This window comes from Mirounga angustirostris, unplaced genomic scaffold (genome assembly GCF_029215605.1).
Source record: "Mirounga angustirostris isolate CCGP_5_RB_7025 unplaced genomic scaffold, mMirAng1.0.hap1 SCAF_4, whole genome shotgun sequence".
Lineage (NCBI taxonomy): Eukaryota > Metazoa > Chordata > Mammalia > Carnivora > Phocidae > Mirounga > Mirounga angustirostris.
In genome coordinates, this window is record NW_026991712.1 from 86,272,718 (window position 1) to 86,297,423 (window position 24,706).

Here is a 24,706-nt window from a genome sequence, read left to right on the forward strand (position 1 = left end):
TGATATTTTTCACACACTTACAGGTATTGGAGTTTGGGTCTTCAGGTGATCTTTTCTCCCAACTTCTAGCAATTGCTGTGGAAAAAGAAAATTTTGTCATTGATACCTGTGTATATATAAATGGATGGATGGATGGATGAATGGATGGATATGTATTTTTGATGTCTGTTGGAAATTTCTCATCTTGGAGCAAGAGTGATAAATACTGTTTTCCTGGAGCGGAGTAAAGCAGGAGGTGTTAAGTGGGTAAAAGAGGGTGGAACAAATGAGTGTCCATCTGTTAACCTTCAACAGAGTCACAGGGCAGATTACCTCTGGTCTTGACTGTAGTCTTAACAGGAAGTCATTGCTTCAAACAGGTGCATATATGAGAATGTGTGTTGTGGGTGAAGTGGGCACAGGGAGAGTCCAAGGAGGATGTTATGGGTCAGTTTGTAAAATGGAACAGGATTCAGGAATTTAGCCTATTTCCTCTCTTTACTAATTAAAAAAAAAAAACAAAAACCTTTTTCTAAAAGACAATGCGTAGTTTCTTTTTTCTTTTCCAATGAATCTGACTAGATGTGGTTCTGTTAAAGAATGTAATGTTTCTGGTTTGATTTTAGGAGTATTTAGGTCAGCATAAGTATCCATTGAAGTCCAAAATTCTTACCATATCTACACTTCCATTTCATGTTGCCTGTTGAGGACATACTGGGAATGGATCGAACACAGGAGCCATTAGAGCTCCCATAACTTCCTCTAGTTGGAGTTTACCAGGAAGTGGTGTTGGAAAATGGATACTTGATCAGAAGTTAAAACATTCTTTATTATAAAATTAGCCCTTTTTAAAAAAGTTTTATGTGTTTCAGGTCCTAGTTAGAGTTCCAATTTTAAAACAGTATGAGAGAGCTTTAGGATAAAAGAGGTGGAAGGAGACAGGGACTGCTAAAGGCCTTAAGGAAAAACTAGTATGATCTCTTTTTAGAGATAAGTAAAACTATAACCCAGACAGGTGAGGTTAACTAATTATTCCTGGAGCAGGATGAAATCTGAAAAGCTCACCAGGCCTCAGCAATGCACTGGGTACTTGCTAGTAATCATCTCTGTATCTGTGAGATGGGAGCCAGAGAATTAAACTTGTTTTTGATATTTCTTGATTTAAGCAAATCCAGGGGAAAAATTCATTGTCCTAGAAATAAGTGCTTTTGCTCATATTAAAGGATTTATCACAATAACGTGTGTAAATAATTTATATACAACTTCAAAAGAGTATTGTTTGCATAAGGCCTAAAAAGAAGTATTTATACTATAATACACAATTGTTCATTGTAAAGTATAGTGAGACTTAACCGGGCCTTGAGCAAGTCTTTAATCTCCCTGTGCCTCACAGTGTTTTTTGTTGTCTTTAAATTTTCATGACCCCATACTGTATTGACCATTGTGTTCCATAAGCATTTCCTCCTTTATCAGAACAAATTTGAGAAGTAGATTTTAGAGATGAAGAATTTGAGGCTTAGAGTAAGTAATTTGCCCCAAGGTTATAGCTAGTAAGTAATGGAGCTTAGTTTCTTTCTTTCTTTTTTTTTTTTTAAGATTCCATTTATCCATTTGACAGAGACAGCGAGAGAGGGAACACAAGCAGGGGGAGAGGGAGAAGCAGGCCTCCCGCGGAGCAGGGAGCCCGATGCAGGGCTCGATCCCAGGACCCCGGGATCATGACCTGAGCTGAAGGCAGACGCCCAACAACTGAGCCACCCAGGCGCCCCTGGAGCTTAGTTTCAATCCAGGTTTGTTTGACTAGAGCCCAAACTCTTAACCCCTACATATGCTGCTTCAGTTGTGAAATAAGGTGGTAGGGACAGCTGTGTTCTTTCAAATGAATGTTATTCCCAGAGTAGTTCCTATCTTGGGTTGCTGTTCTCACTTAAAATGCATTGTGAACTTCAGCAATTCCTTTCATAATGTTTGAAAATATGTATATTATGTCAGATATGTTAATATCAGTTATTTGTCCTGAAGAGTTCTGGTAAGAATTTTAAAAGTCATTTGGAATTTATGATAGAGAATTAAGTGAGTTATCAAGGTAGAAAATAGCTTTCTTGGTTTAAAAGTGAATATAAAGTAACTGGACTATTTTCTCCTCCCTGTATGTAGCTTACCTTGAGGAATTTCCAGAATTATCTTGAAAATGTCAATATCTTCGGAATATAGGTACCCAAGAATTAGTTTTGGATAAGACAATTCAGTGGCAATACTGGAACATTTTACAGTTTTCAAGGTTCTTTCACATGTTATTCAGTGCAATATTCCTGGAGGTAAGACAATACAAATAATTTCACTCAGGGCAGAAAATGTTATTACACAAAAGAGGCAATTTAAGATAGCTCTTGAAAGATGGGTAGAATTTTGATAACAGAAGAGGATGTTTTAGGCAGAAAGAACAGAATTAATTACAAATAGAAAATTACAGGATATATTTAAGGAAAGGAACAGTTTGGAGCCCAAGGAACCATGGAGGGGAGGCATTTGAGATTATACTGGGAAGTTAGATTAGAACAATTGTGGAGAGTCTTAAAAGCCAGGGCTTTTACTTAACAGGTAACAAGGAACACTTTATTTATTTATTTATTTATTTATTTATTTATTTATTTATTTATTATTTATATTTATTTATTTGACAGAGCACAAGTAGGGAAAGCAGCAGGCAGATGGGGAGGGAGAAACAGGCTCCCCACTGACCAGGGAGCCCGACTTAGGGCTCCATCCCAGGACCCTGGCATCATGACCTGAGCCAAAAAGGCACCCGGAGGAACAATTTTTTATTTGTTTTGATTGGAGGGGAATTAAGATGTTCATCTGGTAATGGTGTATAAGTTGAAGAGATAGACTGAGAAGCTGATGGTGATGCTGCTGCTATCATAGTTTATTAGGATGGTAATGATAACCATTAGCAGGTAGAGGGCAAAGGGAAACGAAAAGGAATTCATGCAAGAGATTTCTAGGTAAAAGTCTATAGGATTTGATAACTAGATGGAAGAGGTGGAAACAAAGATAACTAGAATATCCAACTTGAATATGTCTGAATGCAGGTGATAAAATTTAATCTTTAGGAGAGGATAAGGAGAAAGATCACAAAAGGGCTAAAAATGGAGCTGGCAAATAGGGTGAGAAGCCATTAATTTAGTACAGTCTGATTAAGGATTGTACATTTAACAGAAGCAAAAGGAAATAAGTTTTAAGAAAAGTTTAAGTGTAAAAATAGCTGACATCATCATTAAACCTTTTCTGACTCAGGCACTCCTCTAAGCACTACATTCATTAACTCATTTAAAAATTGTAGCACCATGGAGGTTAAGAAATTTACCTAAAATTGCTGCTGGTAAGTGGCATAGCCTGAATTTCAGCAGTCTGGTTCTAGAGGTCTTGCTCTTAGCCATTACACTATCTAACAGAAAAATGGAAGGTGAAGCCTGTAGATAATAAACTGGAATTGGCAGATTAGTAGTGCCTTTTAAGTGGGTGTCTCCTCAGCACCTACTACAGTGCCCACCTATTTCACTGAGAAAAGGAGCAGGTGAAGATAATTTCTGCACATTCTCACCAACAAATCTACCAATTTACCTGAATCTCTTACCTACATTTCCATTTAAAAAAAGGAACTATGGACCTATTCCTTGATCCTATCCTCTCCCATCTATTCAAGGAAATCAATCCAGCAATTGTCCCATCTCTATCCTATATCAATATTTAACCCCCAATTTTTCATTTGCATCAGCTACATTTCCCATCTTAGAAAGAGGACTGATTCCTCGATTTTACATTTCCCTCCAGCTTCCGTTCCATTTCTCTGCTCCCTTCCTTCCTTCCTACCTTCCTTCCTTCCTTTTTTTTTTCAGGTTTTTTTTTTTTTTTTAAGTAGACTCCATACCCAGTGTGGGGTTTGAATTCATAATCCTGAGATCAAGAGTCACACATTTACCAAATGAGTGAGCCAGGCTCCCCTCATTTTATTTCTTGGAAGAGTTGTCTATATATGATATCTCCACTTCTGTTCTCTCTAGAACCCTCTCCAATCACTTCACTTCCTGGAAACAGTCTTTGTCAAGACCACCAATGATCACCACGTTGCCAAATCCAGTGGTTATCTCAGTCCTCACCCAACCTACACAGCAACATCTGACAATTGATTGGTCCTTCCTTCTTGAAAAATTTTCATTACTTTTTTTTTTTTAAGATTTGATTTATTTGTCAGAGAGAGGGAGAGAGCTAGAGAGAGAGATCACAAGCATGGGGAGTGGCAGGCAGGGAGAAGCAGGCTCCCCACTGAGCAAGGAGCCTGATGCGGGACTCAATACCAGGATCCTGGGATCACTACCTGAGCCGAAGGCAGACGCTTAACTGACTGAGCCACCCAGGCATCCCTTCATTACTTCTTTCAGAATATTATTCTCTGGGTTCTTCCTTCAGTGGTCATCCCTTTTTAATCTCTTTTGTAACTTGCTCTTTATGTCTTAGTCCTTGGACCTCTTTTCTATCTACACCCACTCATTTCCTAGGGAACTTTATCCATTTCATGGCTTTACTCCTGATAATTCTTTTTTTTTTTAATACTGACAATTCTTTAAAGTTTTATTTATTTATTTATTTATTAAAGATTTTATTTATTTGACAGAGAGAGACACAGCGAGAGAGGGAACACAAGCAGGGGGAGTGGGAGAGGGAGAAGCAGGCTTCCCGCGGAGCAGAGAGCCCCATGTGGGGCTCGATCCCAGGACCCTGGGACCATGACCTGAGCCGAAGGCAGACGCTTAACGACTGAGCCACCCAGGCGCCCCTAAAGTTTTATTTTTTTAGTAATCTCTACACCCAACGTGGAGCTCGAACTCACAACCCTGAGATCAAGAGTTGCACACTCTTCCAGCCAGTCAGACACCCCTAAATACTGACTTTTTTTTTTAATGCAACATACAGACTTTAACAAAAGTAACAGACAAGGTCATACAAGCACTTATATTAAGAGAAAAACTGAGTAGAAGGAATTTTATCTTATTTTTTAATTTATTTTATTTTTTAAGATTTTTTTTTTTATTTGTTTGACAGAGAGAGGCACAGCGAGAGAGGGAACACAAGCAGGGGGAGTGGGAGAGGGAGAAGCAGGCTTCCCGCCGAGCAGGGAGCCCGATGCGGGGCTCGATCCCAGGACCCCGGGATCATGACCTGAGCCCAAGGCAGACGCTTAATGACTGAGCCACTCAGGCGCCCCTAATTTATTTTATTTTTTAATCAGAGAGAGCACAAGCAGGGGGAGTGGCAGGCAGAGGCAGAAGCAGGTTCCCCACTGAACAAGGAGCCCAATGAGGCACTCGATCCCAGGACCTTAGGATCATGATCTGAGCTGAAGGCAGCTGCATAACTGGCTGAGCCACCCAGGTGTCCTAGGAATTTTATCTTAAACACCTTATGGTAACCTACTTAGTGCATTTAACTGAGCTCTGTTGCTGTGAAGAATATAGCTCATGTACAGGTATGGATGAACGATTTGTACATTCACCTTATACATTATACATATACATTAAATTTGAAAAACATTTAATTGATGATCACCAGATATGCTTCATATTTGTTGATCTTTTGGAAGAGGTTATCTAAAGAGAAGAATATGTGGTTCTGGCTCATGAATCATGTAATGAACACAGCCTGGACGCTGCTGGACACCAAGTCTCCTCTACTCTTCTTTAGACATCAGATGGGTTTTTGGTACTTCTTTGGAAAGTTCTCTGGGTAACATGCTAGGTCACCATTTGTCACAGAAAAACACAATTCAGGAACAGCCAGATGAAGAGATGCACAGGGCCGGGGATGGGGAAGGGCACGAAACTTCCTTGCCCTCTCTGGGTGCCTCTCTCCAAATCTCCACAAGTTCACCAACCCGGAAGCTCCAATACTGACAATACTTTTTTTTTTTTAAGATTTATTTTTACTTATTTTTTTTTAAAGATTTTATTTATTTCTTAGAGAGAGAGAGAGAACACAAGTAGGCAGAGCAGCAGGCAGAGTGAGAGAGAGAAGCAGGCTCCCCGCAGAGGAAGGAGCTTGATGTAGGGCTCAATCCCAGGACCCTGGGATCATGACCTGAGCCGAAGGCAGCCACTTAACCGACTGAGCCACCCAGGCGCCCCTATTTTTACTTATTTGAGAAGAGAGAGTGAGAGCAAGCAGGGGGAGGGGTAGAGGGAGAGTGAGAGAATCTCAAACAGACTCCCGACGGAGCAAGGAGCCCAAAGTGGGGCTTGATCCCAGGACCCTGAGATCATGACCTGAGCCAAAATCAAGAGTCGGATGCTTAACCGACTGAGCCACCCCGGCACCGCCCAATACTGACAATTCTCTCTTTTTTTAAAATTTTATTTATTTATTTTATTTTATTTATTTATTTATTTATTTATTTATTTATTTATTTATTTATTTATTTATTTATTAAGATTTTATTTATTTGCGAGAGAGAGAATGAGAGACAGAGAGCATGAGAGGGAGGAGGGTCAGAGGGAGAAGCAGACTCCCTGCTGAGCAGGGAGCCTGATGTGGGACTCGATCCCGGGACTCCAGGATCATGACCTGAGCCGAAGGCAGTCGCCTAACCAACTGAGCCACCCAGGCGCCCCTCTTTTTTTTTTTTTAAAGATTTTATTTATTTGACACAGAGAGAGACACAGCGAGAGAGGAAACTAAAGCTGGGGGAGTGGGAGAGGGAGAAGCAGGCTCCCCGCAGAGCAGGGACCCCGATGCGGGGCTCAATCTCAGGACTCTGGGATCATGACCTGAGCCAAAGGCAGATGCTTAACGACTGAGCCACCCAGGTGCCCCAATACTGACAATTCTTTTTTTTTTTTTTTAAAGATTTTATTTATTTGACAGGGAGAGACAGCCAGAGAGAGAACACAAGCAGGGTAAGTTGGAGAGAGAGAAGCAGGCTTCCCGCCGAGCAGGGAGCCCGATGCGGGGCTCGATCCCAGGACCCTGGGATCATGACCTGAGCCGAAGGCAGACGCTTAACGACTGAGCCACCCAGGCGCCCCAATACTGACAATTCTTAATATGATGTTTCCTACCTAAATCTTTCTCATGAACTTCAGACTCCTATACCTAGTGCCATTTATATATCTGATATCTCAAACTCAAGCTGTCCATGACTGAAATCCTGACTCCTATTCATTTCTCACAGGACTGCTCCTCCATCTTCCTTCCCCTGGTCCATCTGAGAAAACTTCTATTTCATGGGTTTTCTTTTTTTTTTTTTTAAGATTTTATTTATTTATTTGAGAGAGAGAGTGAGCACAAGAGGGGGGAGCGGGAGAGGGAGAAGCAGACTCCCCGCTGAGCAAGGAGCCCAATGTGGGACTCGATCCTGGGACTCCAGGATCATGACCTGAGCTGAAGGCAGTCACCCAACCAGCTGAGCCACCCAGGCGCCCTATTTCATGAATTTTCAATGGGAGCAATGTCACCCCACAAAAGGGAAAAATTTGGCTCTTGTGTGATGAAGTCTTAGATATTACGGTGGCTTGTAACTCTCCAAAACTCAAATATACCCAACACAATATTTTTTTTTCTTCAAAGATTTTATTTACTTTAGAGAGAGAAAGAGCCTGTGCACGGAGGGCGGGATGGGCAGAGAAAGAGGGAGAGGGACAAGCAGACTCTGTGCTGAGCCTGGGGCCATGTTAGGGCTAGATCCCAGGACCCTGAGATCATGACCTGAGCTGAAGGCAGACACTTAACTAACTAAGCTACCCAGGCACCCCCCACAATCTTATTCCTTATTTAATTTCTCTATTTTTTTGGATATGACACAAGCAACAATGACATTGAGTTCATGGAAGATATACAAAATGTATGCAAAGTCAATGCTAACAAAACTTTGAGGCTGTGACTGTAGAACTTTCCCTTAATTTTGAAGTTCTGAACACAGGAAGTGGGTCTATACCTGATTTTTTGGCTGTCATGTAGTGCCTTGTGAATATCACTTTTTTTTTAATTTTTTTAAAATTATTTATTTATTTATTTATTTATTTGACAGAGAGCGAGATAGCGAGAGCAGGAACACAAGCAGGGGGAGTGGGAGAGGGAGAAGCAGGCTTCCTGCCAAGCAAGGAGCCCGATGTGGGACTCGATCCCAGAACCCTGGGATCATGACCTGAGCCGAAGGCAGACGCTTAACAACTGAGCCACCCAGGTGCCCCGTGAATATCACTTTTGATTCTGAGTGCTTTTGCATATGACTTGGGCTTTGAGGAGTAAATAAAAATAATTCGTATTTTATTTGATTCTCCTTTTGTCATTCAGTTCATCATTAACTCTGTCAAATGCTGAGAAGGAAAAAATGTCAACAATATCTGAATGACTAGCTAGTAATTTTCTCATGTCAAATAAAAATTTAAAATTCATTAAAAATTTTGAAGAAAATTTTTTCCATTGCTTTGCTGGGAATATAAACAAATTTGAATGATTTATTATTTTTTTTAAAAGATTTTATCCATTTATTCGGCAGAGAGAGAGAGCACAAGCAGGGGGAGCAATAAGCAGAGGGAGAGGGAGAAGCAGGCTCCCCACTGAGCAAGGAGCCTGACAAGGAGCCTGATCCCAGAACCCCGGGACCATGATGAACTGAAAGCAGACACCCAACCGACTGAGCCACCCAGGCGCCTCACAATTTTGAATGATTTAATAAATGAATACATTGTGGGGTGCCTGGGTGGCTCAGTCATCAGGTGTCTGCCTTCGGCTCAGGTCAGGATCCCAAGGTCCTGGGATCAAGTCCTGCATCAGGCTCCCCACTCCGCGGAGAGCCTGCTTCTCCCTCTCCCACTCCCCCTGCTTGTGTTTCCTCTCTCATTGTGTCTCTCTCTGTCAGATAAATAAATAAATAAATAAATCTTAAAAAAAAAGATTACATTGTTATTACGTATTTGTGTAAACCACTAATTTGCATATGTAATGGCCATAAATTACAATTTATATGAATAAATAAATTATTTCATTAAAGTTTACTCAGCAAATGCAGTTATAAAGATTTTAAATATTAATAGCTTTAATATTAATAGCTTTAAATTTTTTAATTTTTAACTTAAAGATATTAGTCCTTTTTAAAAAATATTTATTTATTCATTTTTTAAAAGATTTTATTTATTTATTTGACAGAGATAGAGAGCACAAGTAGGCAGAGAGGCAGGCAGAGGGAGAGGGAGAAGCAGGCTCCCTGCTGAGCAAGGAGCCCCATGTGGGGCTTGATCCCAGGACCCTGGGATCATGACCTGAGCCGAAGGCAGCCGCTTAACCAACTGAGCTACCCAGGTGCCCCTATTTATTCATTTAAGTAATCTCTACACCCAACATGTGATTCAAACCCATGACTCCAAGATTAAGAGTTGCATGCTCTTCCGACTGAGCCAGGCAGGCACCCCAAAGATTTTAGTACTTCTTAACTCTGCATTGAATAAAAGCACATAAACAGATATACATATGTATCTGTGGCATTCAAATTACGAATGCCTTCGGCTCAGGTCATGATCTCAGGGTCCTGGGATCGAGCCCCGCATCGGGCTCTCTGCTCAGTGGGGAGCCTGCTTCTCCCTCTCCCACTCCCCCTGCTTGTGTTCCCTTTCTTGCTGTGTCTCTCTCTGTCAAATAAATAAAATCTTAAAAAAAAAAAAAATTCAATGTGAGCTGGGTGATTAGGAAAAAATATTTAAAAAGGATCTTTGGTGGCAACAATAATTTAAAAAGACCGAGAAACACTGTTCTAGTTGCTCAGGTCACAAAACCTGGTGTTATACTTGCCTCATTTGTTTTTCTCATACTCACCTTAACTCCATGAGCAATTCTTTTGACTCCACCTTCAAAATATATCCAGGATCTGACACCACTTCTCATTATATTTTTGGTACCACTCTTGTACAAGCCATCATTTACTTGTCTGGATTATTCCAATAGCCTCCTCGACTGGTGGCTCTTAAGTCTGTTTTCAACATAGCAACCAGTTAAAAAGTTACATGGGATGTAACTTCTCTACTTAAAACTCGTCTGCTTAATGAGGATCCCCATCTCAAAGTTAAAAGCCAAAATCCTTACAGTTGCCTTCAAGGTCTTACATGAACTCTCTCCCTTCACCTCAGACCTCATGTTCTGCTACTTGTACCCTCTCTTACTCTTCTCCAGTCACGCCGGCCTCCTTTTTCTTCCTCGAATATGTCAAGACATAGTTTCAGGTCCTTTGCACTTGGCTGTTCCTTCTGCCAGCATGTTCTTCTCCCCCTTCCCCATACCTGCTTGGTTACCTTATTCTCAGCGTTCAGATAAGTGTCACTTCCTTCCAGAAGCCTTCCTGGATCACCAAACCATTTCCCTTCCCATATAGGATCTTATACACAATATCCTCTCTCTTCCTTAAACTGCTTCATACTTCTTCATAGAACTTATTACTCCCTGACCATATTTGTTTTGGTCTCCCGCTACTAAGCCCCACAGGTAGGAGATTTTTGTTTGTTTTGCTGTTATACTTCCCAGTATCTAGAACTATACTTGGCACAAAACGTTCAACAACTTTTTGTTGAATGAATGAATGAGTGAATGAATGAATGAATGAATGAATGAATACTAGAGATGAGCTTGGCAAAACAGGTTCCTTGCCTCAAGAAACAATGAGTCCACTGGGGAGAGGTAAAAGACTTAAAATACAGTAATTGCATGTGCTCAGTGGAACACAGGAGCCTACAAATCTGCCCAGAGGATTTTCATAGGCAGATACGATGGAATGGTTAATCTAGGTTGTGCTAATCAATATAATAGACAGCTAGGGCTCTTTAAACTATAATGTATTATGCAATTGTAAGACTGTTATAACCGGCAAAAGTGAGATCACATCTTCCCTTTTATTCTTTCCTCGTCTCGAAATTTCTACTAGGAAATTTTTCGTTTCACTTCATTTACTTCCTCTTCCTATAATCCAAATAGCCTACTGGCTGTGAATGGTATCGTCCAAGGGAAGTGTAAAATATTGTTTGATCTGGGAGTCTGCGTAGTGAATGGCTCGCTGGAGCTGGCGCATGCGCATCTTTTGAGGCACTGCAAGATGGCTGCCAGCCACTTTGTCGCGCGTCGGTGCCCCGAGGAGCTAGCGGCGGCGGCGGCAGCTGCCAGAGAGTAACAGTGACCTCTGAGCGGTGGGAATCACCCGGCCTGTTGTGTGAGCTGGACAGACCCAAGAGGGAGACCTCGCTAGGAAGTAAAGGGCGGGGCGGAGCGGTGAAGCCCCTCCCCCAACCTCTTCTTAGTTTGACCAACTCCCTCACCCTCCCTCCTGGTTTTTCCTTCTAGCCCGCTACACGCTGATCTGCTGCGCAAGCGCACAAATAATCGTAGCGCCTCCTTGGCCCTTGGGGCTTGCGGGCTTCTGCGCGCGCTTCTCGTTCTAGTCCTTTGATTGGTCAGACTGCCCCGCCATCACGCCTCCCTCTGCTTTCTAGGTTGAGAAGGAAGCGGGGAGGCGGGGCGAAGCCGCGCGTGCGCGATACTGTTGCTGTCCTTTTGCTGCTATTGCGTTGCAAAAAAAATCCTCACTAGGTAGCCTTGGGCCTTTTCTGTGCTAGAGGAGCTAAAGGAGAAAGATTCCTGCAACTGAAGGGGCAATCGGGTAGTATTAAATTTAAGATATTAACGCCCACTCTTTACAGGAGCGTGGCGATAGGAGTGGGGAAGAGCCTTAGCTTTGAGAGCTGAAGAGTGTAAAACCATTAGTTTCGGGGCCAGGCGTTTTGAAAGGCTTTGCAGGATCTGTTTTCTGCGCATTTCTTCCGTGATTATTGACTGGTTTAAACACAACCCCTTGAACAATTCTGATAAACCTTCGATACCCGCAGCCCTTCCTTACAGCGTGTAGGAGCCACCAGTGTGCCCAGCAGCTGGTCCTCCCGTCCTACCTCTAGAAGAGCCTAGCGCGTGCACCATCCCCACCCCCTAGCCTCCCTCCCCACCTACGGCTTCCACGCACTCGCAGTGATTGTTTTGCCCGCTCCCGCTCCCGCCGCCGCCGCCGCCGCCGCCGCCGCCGCCGCCAGAGGAGCAGCAGCGCTTGTGCAAACCGGGAAGATGGCGGCCGGCGGCGGCGGAGGCAGCAGTAAGGCCTCCTCCTCGTCGGCCTCTTCGGCAGGGGCTCTGGAGTCCTCGTTGGATCGAAAATTCCAGTCGGTAACTAACACCATGGAATCTATTCAAGGCTTGTCGTCTTGGTGTATAGAGAACAAGAAACACCACACTACTATCGTCTACCATTGGATGAAGTGGCTCCGGAGATGTGAGTGTCGGGGGTGACTAGGGAAGGGAAGACTGGGGAAATGGAAGGAAATCCTTCCCGAAGCGCCTGGGTTTTTCCCACGGAGCCACTGCATTCGGTTGGCGTTGTTCACATTAAAGCTTTGACGCGAGTGTTCCCAAACCCAGACTCCATTCCTAGCCACAGTTGTCCTGAACTGCAGGAGGCTCATCATTTCTTGGATTTTTTGTTAGCTACTTACTGACTTGGTGTGTGTGTGTATGTGTGACCTTGGGCCGTTGGGCCCAGATCATTAGAGATTGAGGTGTTGTTTCAGAGCCTTGTAAGGTGCTGTTGTCTTTACTGAACCTTCGCGGAAATTATCGCGTCCGTTTATTTCTTATAGGCCTTGACGTGCTAATGATTTCTGGTTTTCTTGATGATAGACAAGCTATGGTTTAAGCAGTAGCAAATCCACTTCGTTGGAATATGTTGGACCACTCTGTTTTACGCTGAACTAAAACTCGTGATGTGTTATAAGAAGGGCCTTAACTTGGGTGAATGTTACGAAGTAACAGGAGCTCCACGTAGAGCTGAGGCGACCACCTGGGAGGTTTCCCTGTACCTGTGTTTGCTGCAATAAAATGCGGGCTTCTTGCTACTGACCGGAAATAACTGCAGTCAGTATCATCATTCATACCTTAAAATGTAAAACATGTCCAGCTACTTTTCAGTCACTTGAAATACCTTTTTAAAGAAATAAGTTTGGCTTCATTGGTAATCAAAACAGGAAATCGGGAAATGGGCTTTTTGAATATATAGTACTTCCTTTCCCCAGTTACTGCTTTTTTGTCTCTATCGGGGATTTTTTTCCACTTTGCTTCTTTACTGCAGAAAAGAGGTATATTAAACTGTCAGGAAGCATGGATTGTCTCCAAAACATTTCAAATATTTTAGGAGTAAGTGTGGAGAAGTCATTGTTGCTTCCTGCTGAGAAGAGAGGGTTAACCCGTTGCTTCTTGTCTATGGCATGTCACCAGTAAGACCCATCATCCAGTTACTCTTATTCCACTTCTGCCATTGCCCCTATAGTGTTTTGATTTGTGTTTACCTTTGAGGGAACAGATGGATAAAACTTACAAAATCATAGGCCCCAATCTTCAGACTATTTGTCTATATAAAGTTATTGTTGGTAGAGATGTTTTGTGGCACTTTGAGTAATACATACGGAAAAGACTGTAGAGCCAAGACAAGATTACCTGTATTTACCAATAGATCAAAGTTACTTTCTTTCCAAGAAGTAAAATTAGAACATACAATATAAACTATGATAACAGTCATCATCAAAGACTCACATACTAAGTATCTGCTATGTGCCCAACCCTTTATTGCCATTTACAATATATGTCTCACTGTACCTTAAAATAACCCTAAGAAGTAGATTTTTTTTTTTTTTAAAGATTTTATTTATTTATTGGACAGAGAGAGACACAGCGAGAGAGGGAACACAAGCAGGGGGCGTGGGAGGGGGAGAAACAGGCTTTCCGCGGAGCAGGGAGCCCAATGCGGGGCTCGATCCCAGAACCCTGGGATCATGACCTGAGCCGAAGGCAGACGCTTAACCAGCTGAGCCACCCAGGCACCCCAGAAGTAGATTTTTTAAATAATTGATTTACAGGTGGGGAAACTAAGGCCCAGAAATGTTAAGTAAATTGCTTAAGATTACACAGAAAAAGGGGAGTTAGGATTTGACTCCACCATATCAGTTGCCAATGACCACATTTAACTTTGTGGCAATGTTTTCAAGATTAAAAGAAAAAAAAATCTTTAATGTACTTGGTACACCCACCAAGTGTACCAGTGGTACACCCTGGTAGCAAATGCTCATGTAAGTCTGAGAACATACTCTCTTTTCTTGTCTTAAAACATTTGTACAAAATTATACAAGCATTTAACATTTCCTACCTTTGAGCTCTGGTGCTTTAATTGTATGGTTACATCATTTGCAAGACTAAGTTGGTCCCCATCCCTGCCTTGTGGGATTTCAAGTGACAGAATTTTTTTTTCCCTAGTTAGCAATAATGAGATATACTGGAGCCAGAAGTTTTCTGCCTCTACAATTGTTGGTATTTTGCCCGAGCTTATTTCCCTTGTTGATATATCGAGTGAAAAAGTGATTGCTCTACTAAAATAATATTAATACATTGCTCTACTAAAATAACTTGAAATGCATTATATGTAGTTTATATAGTTAAATACTTTTGGTTTTCTAAAAACTTGATTCCTTTTTGCCTAGTGGAATGGAACTTTCTAAAATGGTTAAGGGTTATTTGTAGTCATTTTGTGTTTACTTTTAATGAACATCATCTATTTCAATGTAAATAAAGCCTTTTGAGAGAAATTTTCAGGAGAGTAATGAAGGGCACAGTGAAAATAGTTTATACATTAGGCCTCATTTAGTTCCATATTTCTTTACAGTTGGGATTATCTTAGTTTGAGTTCGGTTTCTAAGTCAGCTTTAGGCAAGTTTGTGAAATAGGTGTCTCTGGCATTACCAGCCTTTGTGTCTGTTTTCCTTATGTCACTTTTGCATCTCTTTTTTATTCTGGCATCCATTATTTAGTAATTTGTGTTTAGACCTCAGTGTGAGTTTAAGTGTGTTAGCTCATCCAAAGATATTTTCATTTGACCCTTTATTTCATAATGTAATGAGAGGCTTTTGTTCATTTTAAAGGAAATAATTTAGAGAAAGCAAGTAGGCTTTTGGAAGATATTCTCCATGGGTGGGTTCTAACTGATTTTATTCAGGCTTCTTTTAATTTGTCTTGAAACATTCATTGCCATCATTTTTAAAAGTGATCTTTTTATAGCATAAACAGGTGTCATTACTGTGTTTCAGAATCCTCCATTGATATCCCATTGCAACAGGTTAAGATCTAAACTTCTTTTGCTATGATCTACAAGTTCCTATACCATCTGCCTTGCCTGCTACCTCTCAGGCTTCTTCCAATTCCGTTTCCTTATCGTTTAGATTCAAGCTCATGTATTACCTCTTCAGAAAGGCCTTCCCTTATTTGACCTCATTCCAGGTGGTCACTTCAATTGCCTTCTGTCACTTCACATTATTTTCAGTATATGAAATTACATTGCTTGTTTGTCTACATGTTTATTGTATCTTCTCCCACCAGATGACAGAGCTAGGTCTTCTTTGCTGCTGTATTCTCAAGCAACTAGAATAGTGTTTGGCACAAAGTAAGCAGTCAGTAAATATTTGCCAACATAGTTTTGTGTATTAATCAAGAACTTAAATTGTTTTAATTTCTGTTTATCAGAAAGAAATGTTTATAATTAGTGAAAGAAATGATAGCTATGGTTGTCAGCAAGTTCAAGATATGGCTCTTTTTGTTGTGTTTGCAAGATATGGCTCTTTCTTGGGGCGCCTGGGTGGCTCAGTTGGTTAAGCAACTGCCTTCAGCTCAGGTCATGATCCTGGAGTCCCGGGATCGAGTCCCGCATCGGGCTCCCTGCTCAGCAGGGAGTCTGCTTCTCCCTCTGACCCTCCTCCCTCTCATGCTCTCTGTCTCTCATTCTCTCTCTCGCAAATAAATAAAATCTTAAAAAAAAAAAAAAAAGATATGGCTCTTTCTGGACTTGATGTTCAGTTAACCATATTTTCATTTCTTTTTTTTTTTTTTAAGATTTTATTTATTTATTTGACAGAGAGAGACACAGCGAGAGAGGGAATACAAGCAGGGGGAGTGGGAGAGGGAGAAGCAGGCTTCCCGCTGAGCAGGGAGCCCGATGCGGGGCTCGATCCCAGGACCTGGAACCATGACCTGAGCCGAAGGCAGACGCTTAACGACTGAGCCACCCAGGCGCCCCCATATTTTCATTTCTTTACTTCATTTGTCCCTCCCATTTTTAATGTAAAACGGAAATCAATGTGGAAAAGTAGAAAAATGCAGACTTTAGAATTAGACCTAGATTCAGACCTTAATTCCATCTTTTAATACTTGGGTGACTCTACACTTAAATTGTGAGCCCCAATTTCTGATCTGTAAGTAGAGGTAATAAATATCTCATAGAATTGCTCTCTACGTTTAAGAAGATAGCATATGTATTTTAGCATAGGTCCTAGCGTATACAAAACATTAAAATTATTTATTATGATGACAGTGGTGATGTAGATAAAGATTGTCTTTATCCTAACATCCTGAGTATCCAGAATAATTACAGCAGAACTTTTTTGGGGGGTACAGTGCTGGAAATTCCCAGTTAGGGGCAGATGGATTGGAACAGACTCTAATGAATTAGCAAGTGCTCTGAAAAACTAGTAGGACAAAATGGAAATTACTGTGTTCATGATATTTCCATGTTGTTTTTCTTTTAAAGATTTTTATTTGTTTGTTTGTTTGTTTGTTTATTGGTGAGACAGTGCAAGCACAAGCAGTGGGAGTGGCAGGCAGAGGGAGAAGCAGGCTCTCCCTGCTGAACAAGGAGCCCGATGTGGACTCAGTCCCAGGACCCTGGGATCATGACCCCAGCTGAAGGCAGACGCTTACCCAACTGAGCCACCCAGGCATCCCATGTTGTCTTGTTTCTAACCATTGAATGGGTTGGTCTGTTTTAGAAGGTGGTGTGAGAATTTAAGTGAGTTTTTGAAGAAAAGTGGGATATAGGAAAATAGAATCATTTGTAGAGCAGAAAATCTGTTAAGTCCCTTCAACTATTTTTTTAAATAAAGATTTTATTTATTTATTAGGGAGAGAGAGAGAAAGCATAAGCAGGGGGAGTGGCAGGCAGAGAGAGAAGCAGGGTCCTCGCTGAGCAGGGAGCCCGATGTGGGACCCTGGGATCATGACTCGAGCCGAAGGCAGGCACTTAACCAACTGAGCCACCCAGGCGTCCCCCTTCAACTATTTTTGATACAACCTAAATATTTACATCCCACCCCTACCTTTACTGATTAACCCACTTCAGTAGTTATCAACTTAATGGCCAATCTTTTTTTCTTCTACCTCCCCTTACTTTTTCCCCCTCCACCTCATTTGAAGGAACTCTCAGTACAATCTGGTATTTTTTTCCCCCACAGGAGAAACTATTATATAAACATGGGCTAGCAAAAAAATTCTCTTTTTACAGGATTAAATTGTTGCAGAGGATTTGCAAAGTGCAGTTACCGGGTTTTTTTGTTTTTTTTTTTTAAGATTTTATTTATTTGACAGAGAGAGAGACAGTGAGAGAGGGAACACAAGCAGGGGGAGTGGGAGAGGGAGAAGTAGGCCTCCCGCCAAGCAGGGAGCCCGATGTGGGGCTCGATCCCAGGACCCTGGGATCATGACCTGAGCAGAAGGCAGACGCTTAATGACTGAGCCACCCAGGCGCTCCGCAGTTACCGTTTTTGATTTATGGCAGTGGTTTCTCAGTTTGGTACTCAGGGATCCTTAGATGGACCATGAAGATGGTGATAATTTTATAGCTAACTTTTATCAAGTGCTTACTGTATGCCAGGTACCTTTCCAAGTATTTTGCACATATTAATTTATTCAGTCCTCACAGCTCTTTGAAGTAGGTACTGTTATGATCCGCATTTTACAGATGAGAAAACAGAGACACTAAAAGATTAACTTGCTGATAGTTACAGAGTTATTAAGTGGTGGAGCCAGGATTCAGTCCAGACATTCTGGATTTGGGGTGTACACTCTTAGCCACTATACTATACAGCCTTTCTGATTAATAAAATACTCTCTACCATGCAGAAAACCTTTCATTACTTGCTTATTTATTTAAGATTAGGCCATATAGATTAACCAGAATGTTGAAATTTTAAATCTTTGTGGGTGTTTTTGTTTTTGCTTGCTGTGGCAAAACTGATTATCTTGTGTGGATTTAGAGTTCTTTTTTTTTTTTTAAGATTTTATTTATCTATTTGACAGAGAGAGACACAGCGAGAGAGGGAACACAAGCAGGGGGAGTGGGAGAGGGAGAAGCATGCCCCCCGCCAAGCAGGGAGCCTGATGTGGGGCTCAATCCCAGGACCCCGGGATCATGACCCGAGTCGAAGGCAGACACCCAACAACTGAGCCACCCAGGCGCCCCTGGATTTTGAATTCTGAAAGGCATTTATATTTTTGCTTGAAAACATGTTAGCTATGAAAGCTGACTACTAGATAAAAATCTCTAAATGTGAGGTGTATTTGGATTAAATAATAAAAGGCTTTTCTTTCTTTCTTTCTTTTTAAGATTTTATTTATTTGTGAGAGAGAAAGAGCACAAGCAGGGGGAGTGGCAGGCAGAAGGAGAAGCAGGCTCCTCGCCGAGTAAGGAGCCCAATGTGGGACTCAATCCCAGGACTCTGAGATCATGACGCTTAACCACCTGAGCCACCCAGGCAACCCGCTTTTTTTTTTTAAGTAATCTCTATTCCCAACTTGGGGTTGAACCACGACCCCAAGAGCAAGAGTCGCATGCTCTAGTGCCTGAGCCAGCCAGTTAAAGGGTTTTCTTGACAAAAAGTTTAGGGTGCAGTACTGGTCCGTGGGGAGTGGAGTCTATCTTATATTTGATATTCCACAAATCTGAGGGTCTGGGACCATTTCTGCAGCTTTGACTTCTGAAATGTAGTTATTCCTTTAACTGTTTACTTTTTTTTGGCACAAATTTTAAAATTATTATTATTATTTTTTAAAACAATAGAGGTTGGGTGCCTGGGTGGTTCAGTCAGTTAAGCGTCTGCCTTAGGCTCAGGTCATGATCTTGGGGGTCCTGGGGTTAAGTCCTGCATGGGGCTCCCTGCTAAGCAGGGAGTCTCCTCCTCCTCCTCCCTCTTCCTCTGCCCCTCCCCCTGCTCGTGCACATGCTCTCTCTCTCTTAATAAATAAAATCTTTAAAAAAAGTAACAGAGGTCAGCCACAGATGTAGACCTCCAGCAATAAAAGCAGTATCTCAAGTGCCAGATACTTAGCGAATTAGGTTTCTTACCTAATACTATACCTACCTAATAAGTCACAGGGTAATAGTTCTAAGTATCTGTGATATAATCCAAAAGCCTAAAAACAAAAAACAAACACAAAAGCCTAAAAACAGCTGGCACAGTTAACTGTTTATTTTCTTTGTAATACATCTTTTATAGCAGGTATGTAGGCTAGACCTGTAGAATATATAACATTACTGCCATAGGCATAAAGCTTTTTAATTACATACCATACATATACAAACGAGTAATATAGGTGGACTAGATACAGATTCTTTGAGTATGAAGATGAATTCACTTATAAGTCCCTAGTTTACATTCAGTTCTTTTAACAAGTATTTGTTGAATACCTATTGTACCAAGCACTGGAGATTACAGCACGTGAACAAAATGGAGAACAATTTTTGCCCTCTTGGAGCTTATATTCCAGTAAAGGGGAGACAACAAACAAAATAAGTAAACTATTAAATATATTAGAAGATAAAAATATTATAAGTGCTGTACAGAAATACAGAGTAGGGAAGAGAAATACAGAGTGTTACAGGGGTTTGCAGTTTTTAATTAGGTGGTAAGAGAAGGCCTCACTTGGAAGGTGACATTTGAGTAGGTAGATGAGGTATTGCAATATAGATAACGACAGTGTGAGGAGAGAATGTTCCAACACAAAGAGAACAGAAAAATACAAAGGTTCTGAGGTTAGAGGTGCCTGGAGAGTTTAAGGAAGAGCAACAAAGCTTTTGTGGCTGGAAAGGAGTAGCTACAATGAGATTTGGCAGATGAACTCCGAGATTATGGTGGGTGATGGTAGGGGGGCATATCACAATGTTTTATAGGTATCGTAAGGACTTGCTTTCATTCTGAATGAAATGGGGAGCTATTTGAGCAGAGGAATGATGTGAACTGATTTTTTTTTTTTTTTTTAAGCTCAAGGCCCAATGTGGGGCTTGAACTCACAACGCTGAGATCAAGAGTCACATGGTCTATGGACTGACTCCATGATTTATGTTTTTAAAAGGTCATCTGTGGGGCGCCTGGGTGGCTTAGTCGGTTAAGCGTCTGCCTTCGGCTCAGGTCATGATCTTAGGGTCCTGGGATCCAGCCCCACATTGGGTTCTCTGCTCAGCGGGGAGTCTCCTTCTCCCTCTCACTCTCCCTCTGTGTGCTCGTGCTCTCTCTCTCTCAAATAAATAAAAACCTTAAAAAAAAAAAGTCATTCTGGTTGCTGTAGAAACAGGGATACGTGGCTGTTGTAGTAATCCTGGGGTAAGATGTTTGTGGTTTGGACCAGGTTGTGGCCTGTGGAAGTGATAAGTAATTTAATTCTGGATCTATTTTGAATGTAGATCTAACTGTATTTCTAGATGGATTAAACATGGGGTAAGAGAGGGAGGTAATCAAGAATGACTCTGGTGGTGGGGTGCCTGGGTGGCTCAGTCGTTAAGCGTCTGCCTTCGGCTCAGGTCATGATCCCAGGGTCTGGGATCGAGCCCCGCATCGGGCTCCCTGCTCGGCGGGAAGCCTGCTTCTCCCTCTCCCACTCCCCCTACTTGTGTTCCCTCTTTCGCTGTGTTTCTCTCTGTCAAATAAATAAAATCTTAAAAAAAAAAAAAAAAAAAAAGAATGACTCTGGTGTTTTGCCTGACTAGAAAGAGTTGATGTTAATTAATATGGGGAAGGCTGTAGTGGAGCAGATTTGGGGAAGAAGATTAGAAATTTAGTTTTGAATGTTAGGTTTGTGTTGTTCGTATTTTAAAATATCTTTATTGAGATAGAATTCACAAATACAAAATTCATTCATTTAAACTGTACAATTCAGTTGTCTTAGTACATTCACAGAATTGTGCAACAGCCACCACAGGGTGTGATAGATTGTGTGTAGATAGTGTGTAGATTGTCCTTGGAGGCACAGGGCTAGAAGAGAGAGATCGACATGGGAGTTAAGTATAGATAGAGAAGTAAGTATAGTAAGAATAGTAAGTGTAGGTAGAGAAGAGGTCCAGAGAGAAGGCTCTGGGGCATGCAGTATTTCAGATACTTCTTTCACTTATTTGGTCTAATGTGTTCTTGGCTTAGGTTCTTTTTGAGGTTCAAGGTAAACTTTATTTCAGTTCCCCAAAGAAATAATAAATCTATTTTGAGCTCTTGAATGTTTCTACTCTTGGTTTAGACTAAATGGCACTTCTGGATTAGTTAGGCAGTAGCCGTGTATCATAATTACCAACTATAAAATTATTGTGTAATGATTCTCTCTCTCCCTTTTGGATACTTAGGTCACTTTTTCTTCATTCCATTGCCCTAAATTCATAGAGATGTAGATAATACTTCATGTTTCCTGACAGTGTTTTAAAACATGAACTTCCTAATTATGACGTATAATTACTGTGATGGTATGTACTAAATGAGCTTTTTTACTTGGATTATGAGACTTTACAATCAGTCATTATGTTCTTCATTTAGCTGTGTTGTCTCTCAAATGCAGACGGGTGATACTATAAACATGGCCTGAGGTGGATTTGAAGCATTATATATGACATAATTTTGTTATACATTCCATAGTAAGCTAAATGTTAAATTATGTAGCAAGTAAACATTCCTATAACTAAAAGTGTGAAACAATATTGACAAACTTCAAATGGTTCTTTGGTACGGAAAGGAAAATTTCATTGGCAGTGGAAAAATACTAATTAAAATTTGCTTAGATAGGTTACAACAAAATTACAGTTTTGTCTGCAGAGAAGGGGTGTGTGTATGTATGTGTATAATTTCTTTTTTTCTTTTAAAGATATTTAAAGATTTTATTTCTTTATTTGAGAGAGTGAGCGGGAGAGAACATGAGCAAGGGGAGGGGCAAAGGGAGAGGGAAAAGCAGACTCCCGCTGAGCAGGGAACCTCACACAGGGCTGGATCCCAGGACCCCGGGATTGTGACCTGAGCTGAAGGCAGCCGTTTAGCCAACTGAGCTACCCAGGCGCCCCAAGATTTTATTTATTTATTTATTTATTTATTTATTTATTTATTTATTTATTTGAAGGAGAGAGGGAGAGCTCACGCGCTCACGCACACACAAGTGGGGGAGGGGCAGAGGATGATGGAGAGGGACAAGCAGACTCCCTTCTGAGCAGGGAGCAGGCATGGGACATGTGGTTCCACCCCAGGACCCTGTGATCATGACCTGAGCTGAAGTCAGACACTAAACCAACTGAGCCACCCAGGCACCCCTGTATGTGTATAATTTCTTAGGGAGTAGAGGGTTACTGATTTTATTTTTAGTGACTTGGCTTCCTGCTTCTCATGAACTAATAAATAATAGATGCATCCAAACTCCTTTTCTCCTTAGCTTTTGTCAGTCAGTTAAGATATTTGTTTTAAAATTTGAATTATCTGAGAAATAAGGATACAAAAGGTTTTTTAAGGTATAGAAGGAGCTCAGAGACCCTAGTAAAAATTACTCCAGAACTTAATAGTGTTGTACAAACCAGCTAGACTGAGTTTCTCATCTGTTTGTCAAGGAAACAAAAAGTAGTTGGTGTTTTGTGGTGCTTTCAGATCCCTCTGCCCCCACAGGTTTTAATTATAGAACATTGGAGAAATGCACATCTTGTGGAGAAAGTAATAGAACCTAGTTACTCTTTTTGGAAAAAGGCAACAATTCCATCTGTGCTTTGGAACATTGAAGTTTTTCTAACTAAGATAAGACAGTTTAAAAAAAAACTAATTTTTATTCTTTTCTTACAAACATTGAAATAGAGTCTCTTTGATGAAAGAAATGAAGTGTTCAGTATGCTGGGTTTATTTTGTTTGTGGCCTTGATCTTTTCCCCCTCCCTTCTACTTCACTCTCTAGTGGTTAGTTTCACTTACTTTCACTCTATGGTTCTTTGGTACCCACTAACAGAGAGTGTGTTTATTACCCTTTAGTAAAAGTTGCACTGTTACAGGGGAAAAGATCTTTTAATGTTAGGAATTGTAGCTTAACATTTTTTTTTAATTACTTATTTATCTATTTAAGTTTATGTATTTAAGTAATCTCTACACCCAACATGGGGCTCAAACTCACGACCCCAGGATCAAGAGTCACATGCTTCTCCGATTGAGCCAGCCAGGCGCCCACCATTTTTTATTTTAAAAAGACCAGAATGGATCCTGTACTGTTTGTGTGTTCCCTTTACCATCAGGATAATTTTAAAACTAGCATAATGTGTTATTTTAAAATGATGATCTCTGTGTCCAAGGGGCAGTCACTGTTACTCAAATTATTAAAATTTATAGTGTGTTCCTATGTCCAAAGGTAGAGAATTTAGAAAATGAAATTAGAAATACCGAATGCTTGTTCTGTGTAAAACTCTGTATTGGAATTATAAGGAACGTAACCCTTAGTAACTTAGGAATTGAACAAAAATAACTGGTTCTGGAAAGTAGTATGATAGTATGAGGTTTTTATATGCTGTAACAGTGGGCGCCTGGGTGGCTCAGTTGGTTGAGCGACTGCCTTCGGCTCAGGTCATGATCCTGGAGTCCCGGAATCGAGTCCCGCATCGGGCTCCCTGCTCGGCGGGGAGTCTGCTTCTCCCTCTGACCCTCCCCCCCTCTCATGCTCTCTCTCTATCTCATTCTCTCTCTCAAATAAATAAAATCTTAAAAAAAAAAATCTTTATATGCTGTAACAGTTTAAGATTTTTTTTTTATTATTTTGAGAGAGAGCACAAGCAGTGGGGAGTGGCAAAGGGAGAGGGAGAAGCAGACTCCCCGCTGAGCAAGGATCCCAATGCAGGGCTCGATCCCAGGACCCTGGGATCATGACCTGAGCTGAAGGCAGACACTTAACTGACTGAGCCACCCAGGGGCCCATATATGCTGTAACAGTTTAGAAGAGGGTATCACTTTTTGGTTGGGGTGAAGGTGTCATAGGTATACATATATTACCTATAATCTTGACATCAGCTTTGCAAGATATGAGTTATCCCCACTTTAAAATTTTATAAATTGAGGGAAGTTAATTGCTTATTTGAGGAAATTGTCAGAACATTTATTGCATAGGAAAAGGAAACCAGAGGCGCCTGGGTGGCTCAGTCATTAAGCGTCTGCCTTTGGCTTGGGTCATGATCCCGGACTCCCAGGATCGAGCCCTACATCGGGCTCCCTGCTTGGTAGGGAGTCTGCTTCTCCCTCTGCCCCTCACCCTGCTCGTGCTCTCTCTCTTGCCCTCTCTCTCTCAAATAAATAAGTAAAATCTTTAAGGAAAAAAAAGGAAAAGGAAACCATACCTGATTTCAGGGTAAGGATAATTTTGATTTGTTTGTTTTAGTAGGCAGAGGTGAGAGTGGTAGAAAAAAGAAATATAGTGGATTCAAAGCCTGAGTTGCTCACAAATACTTCGCTATTATTTAGCAATGTTCTTTATTAAATTTCCAGTCATTAATAGAGTTAGCTTCACAAATGTCACTA

The 24,706-nt window shown here is 41.2% G+C and overlaps 1 protein-coding gene and 1 long non-coding RNA gene across 10 annotated transcripts in view; one reads left to right on the plus strand and one right to left on the minus strand.

The window, feature by feature from the left end:
- Positions 1–20: 20 nt before the first annotated feature.
- On the minus strand, positions 21–11,253 carry LOC135364126 (uncharacterized). Its single transcript, XR_010410742.1, has 3 exons — positions 9,844–11,253; positions 2,142–2,291; positions 21–75 (listed from the first exon to the last, which is right to left on the minus strand). It is a non-coding gene; the product is annotated as an uncharacterized LOC135364126 (long non-coding RNA).
- Positions 11,246–24,706, plus strand: part of RPRD2 (regulation of nuclear pre-mRNA domain containing 2) — a 100,940-nt gene continuing 87,479 nt past the window's right edge. For all 9 annotated transcript variants that reach the window (XM_064588458.1, XM_054512641.2, XM_064588459.1 and 6 more), the window contains exon 1: positions 11,246–12,331. In XM_064588458.1, coding sequence (XP_064444528.1) covers positions 12,127–12,331 — 205 coding nt within the window. In that variant the 5' untranslated portion in view covers positions 11,246–12,126. The remainder of the gene's footprint in view (positions 12,332–24,706) is intronic.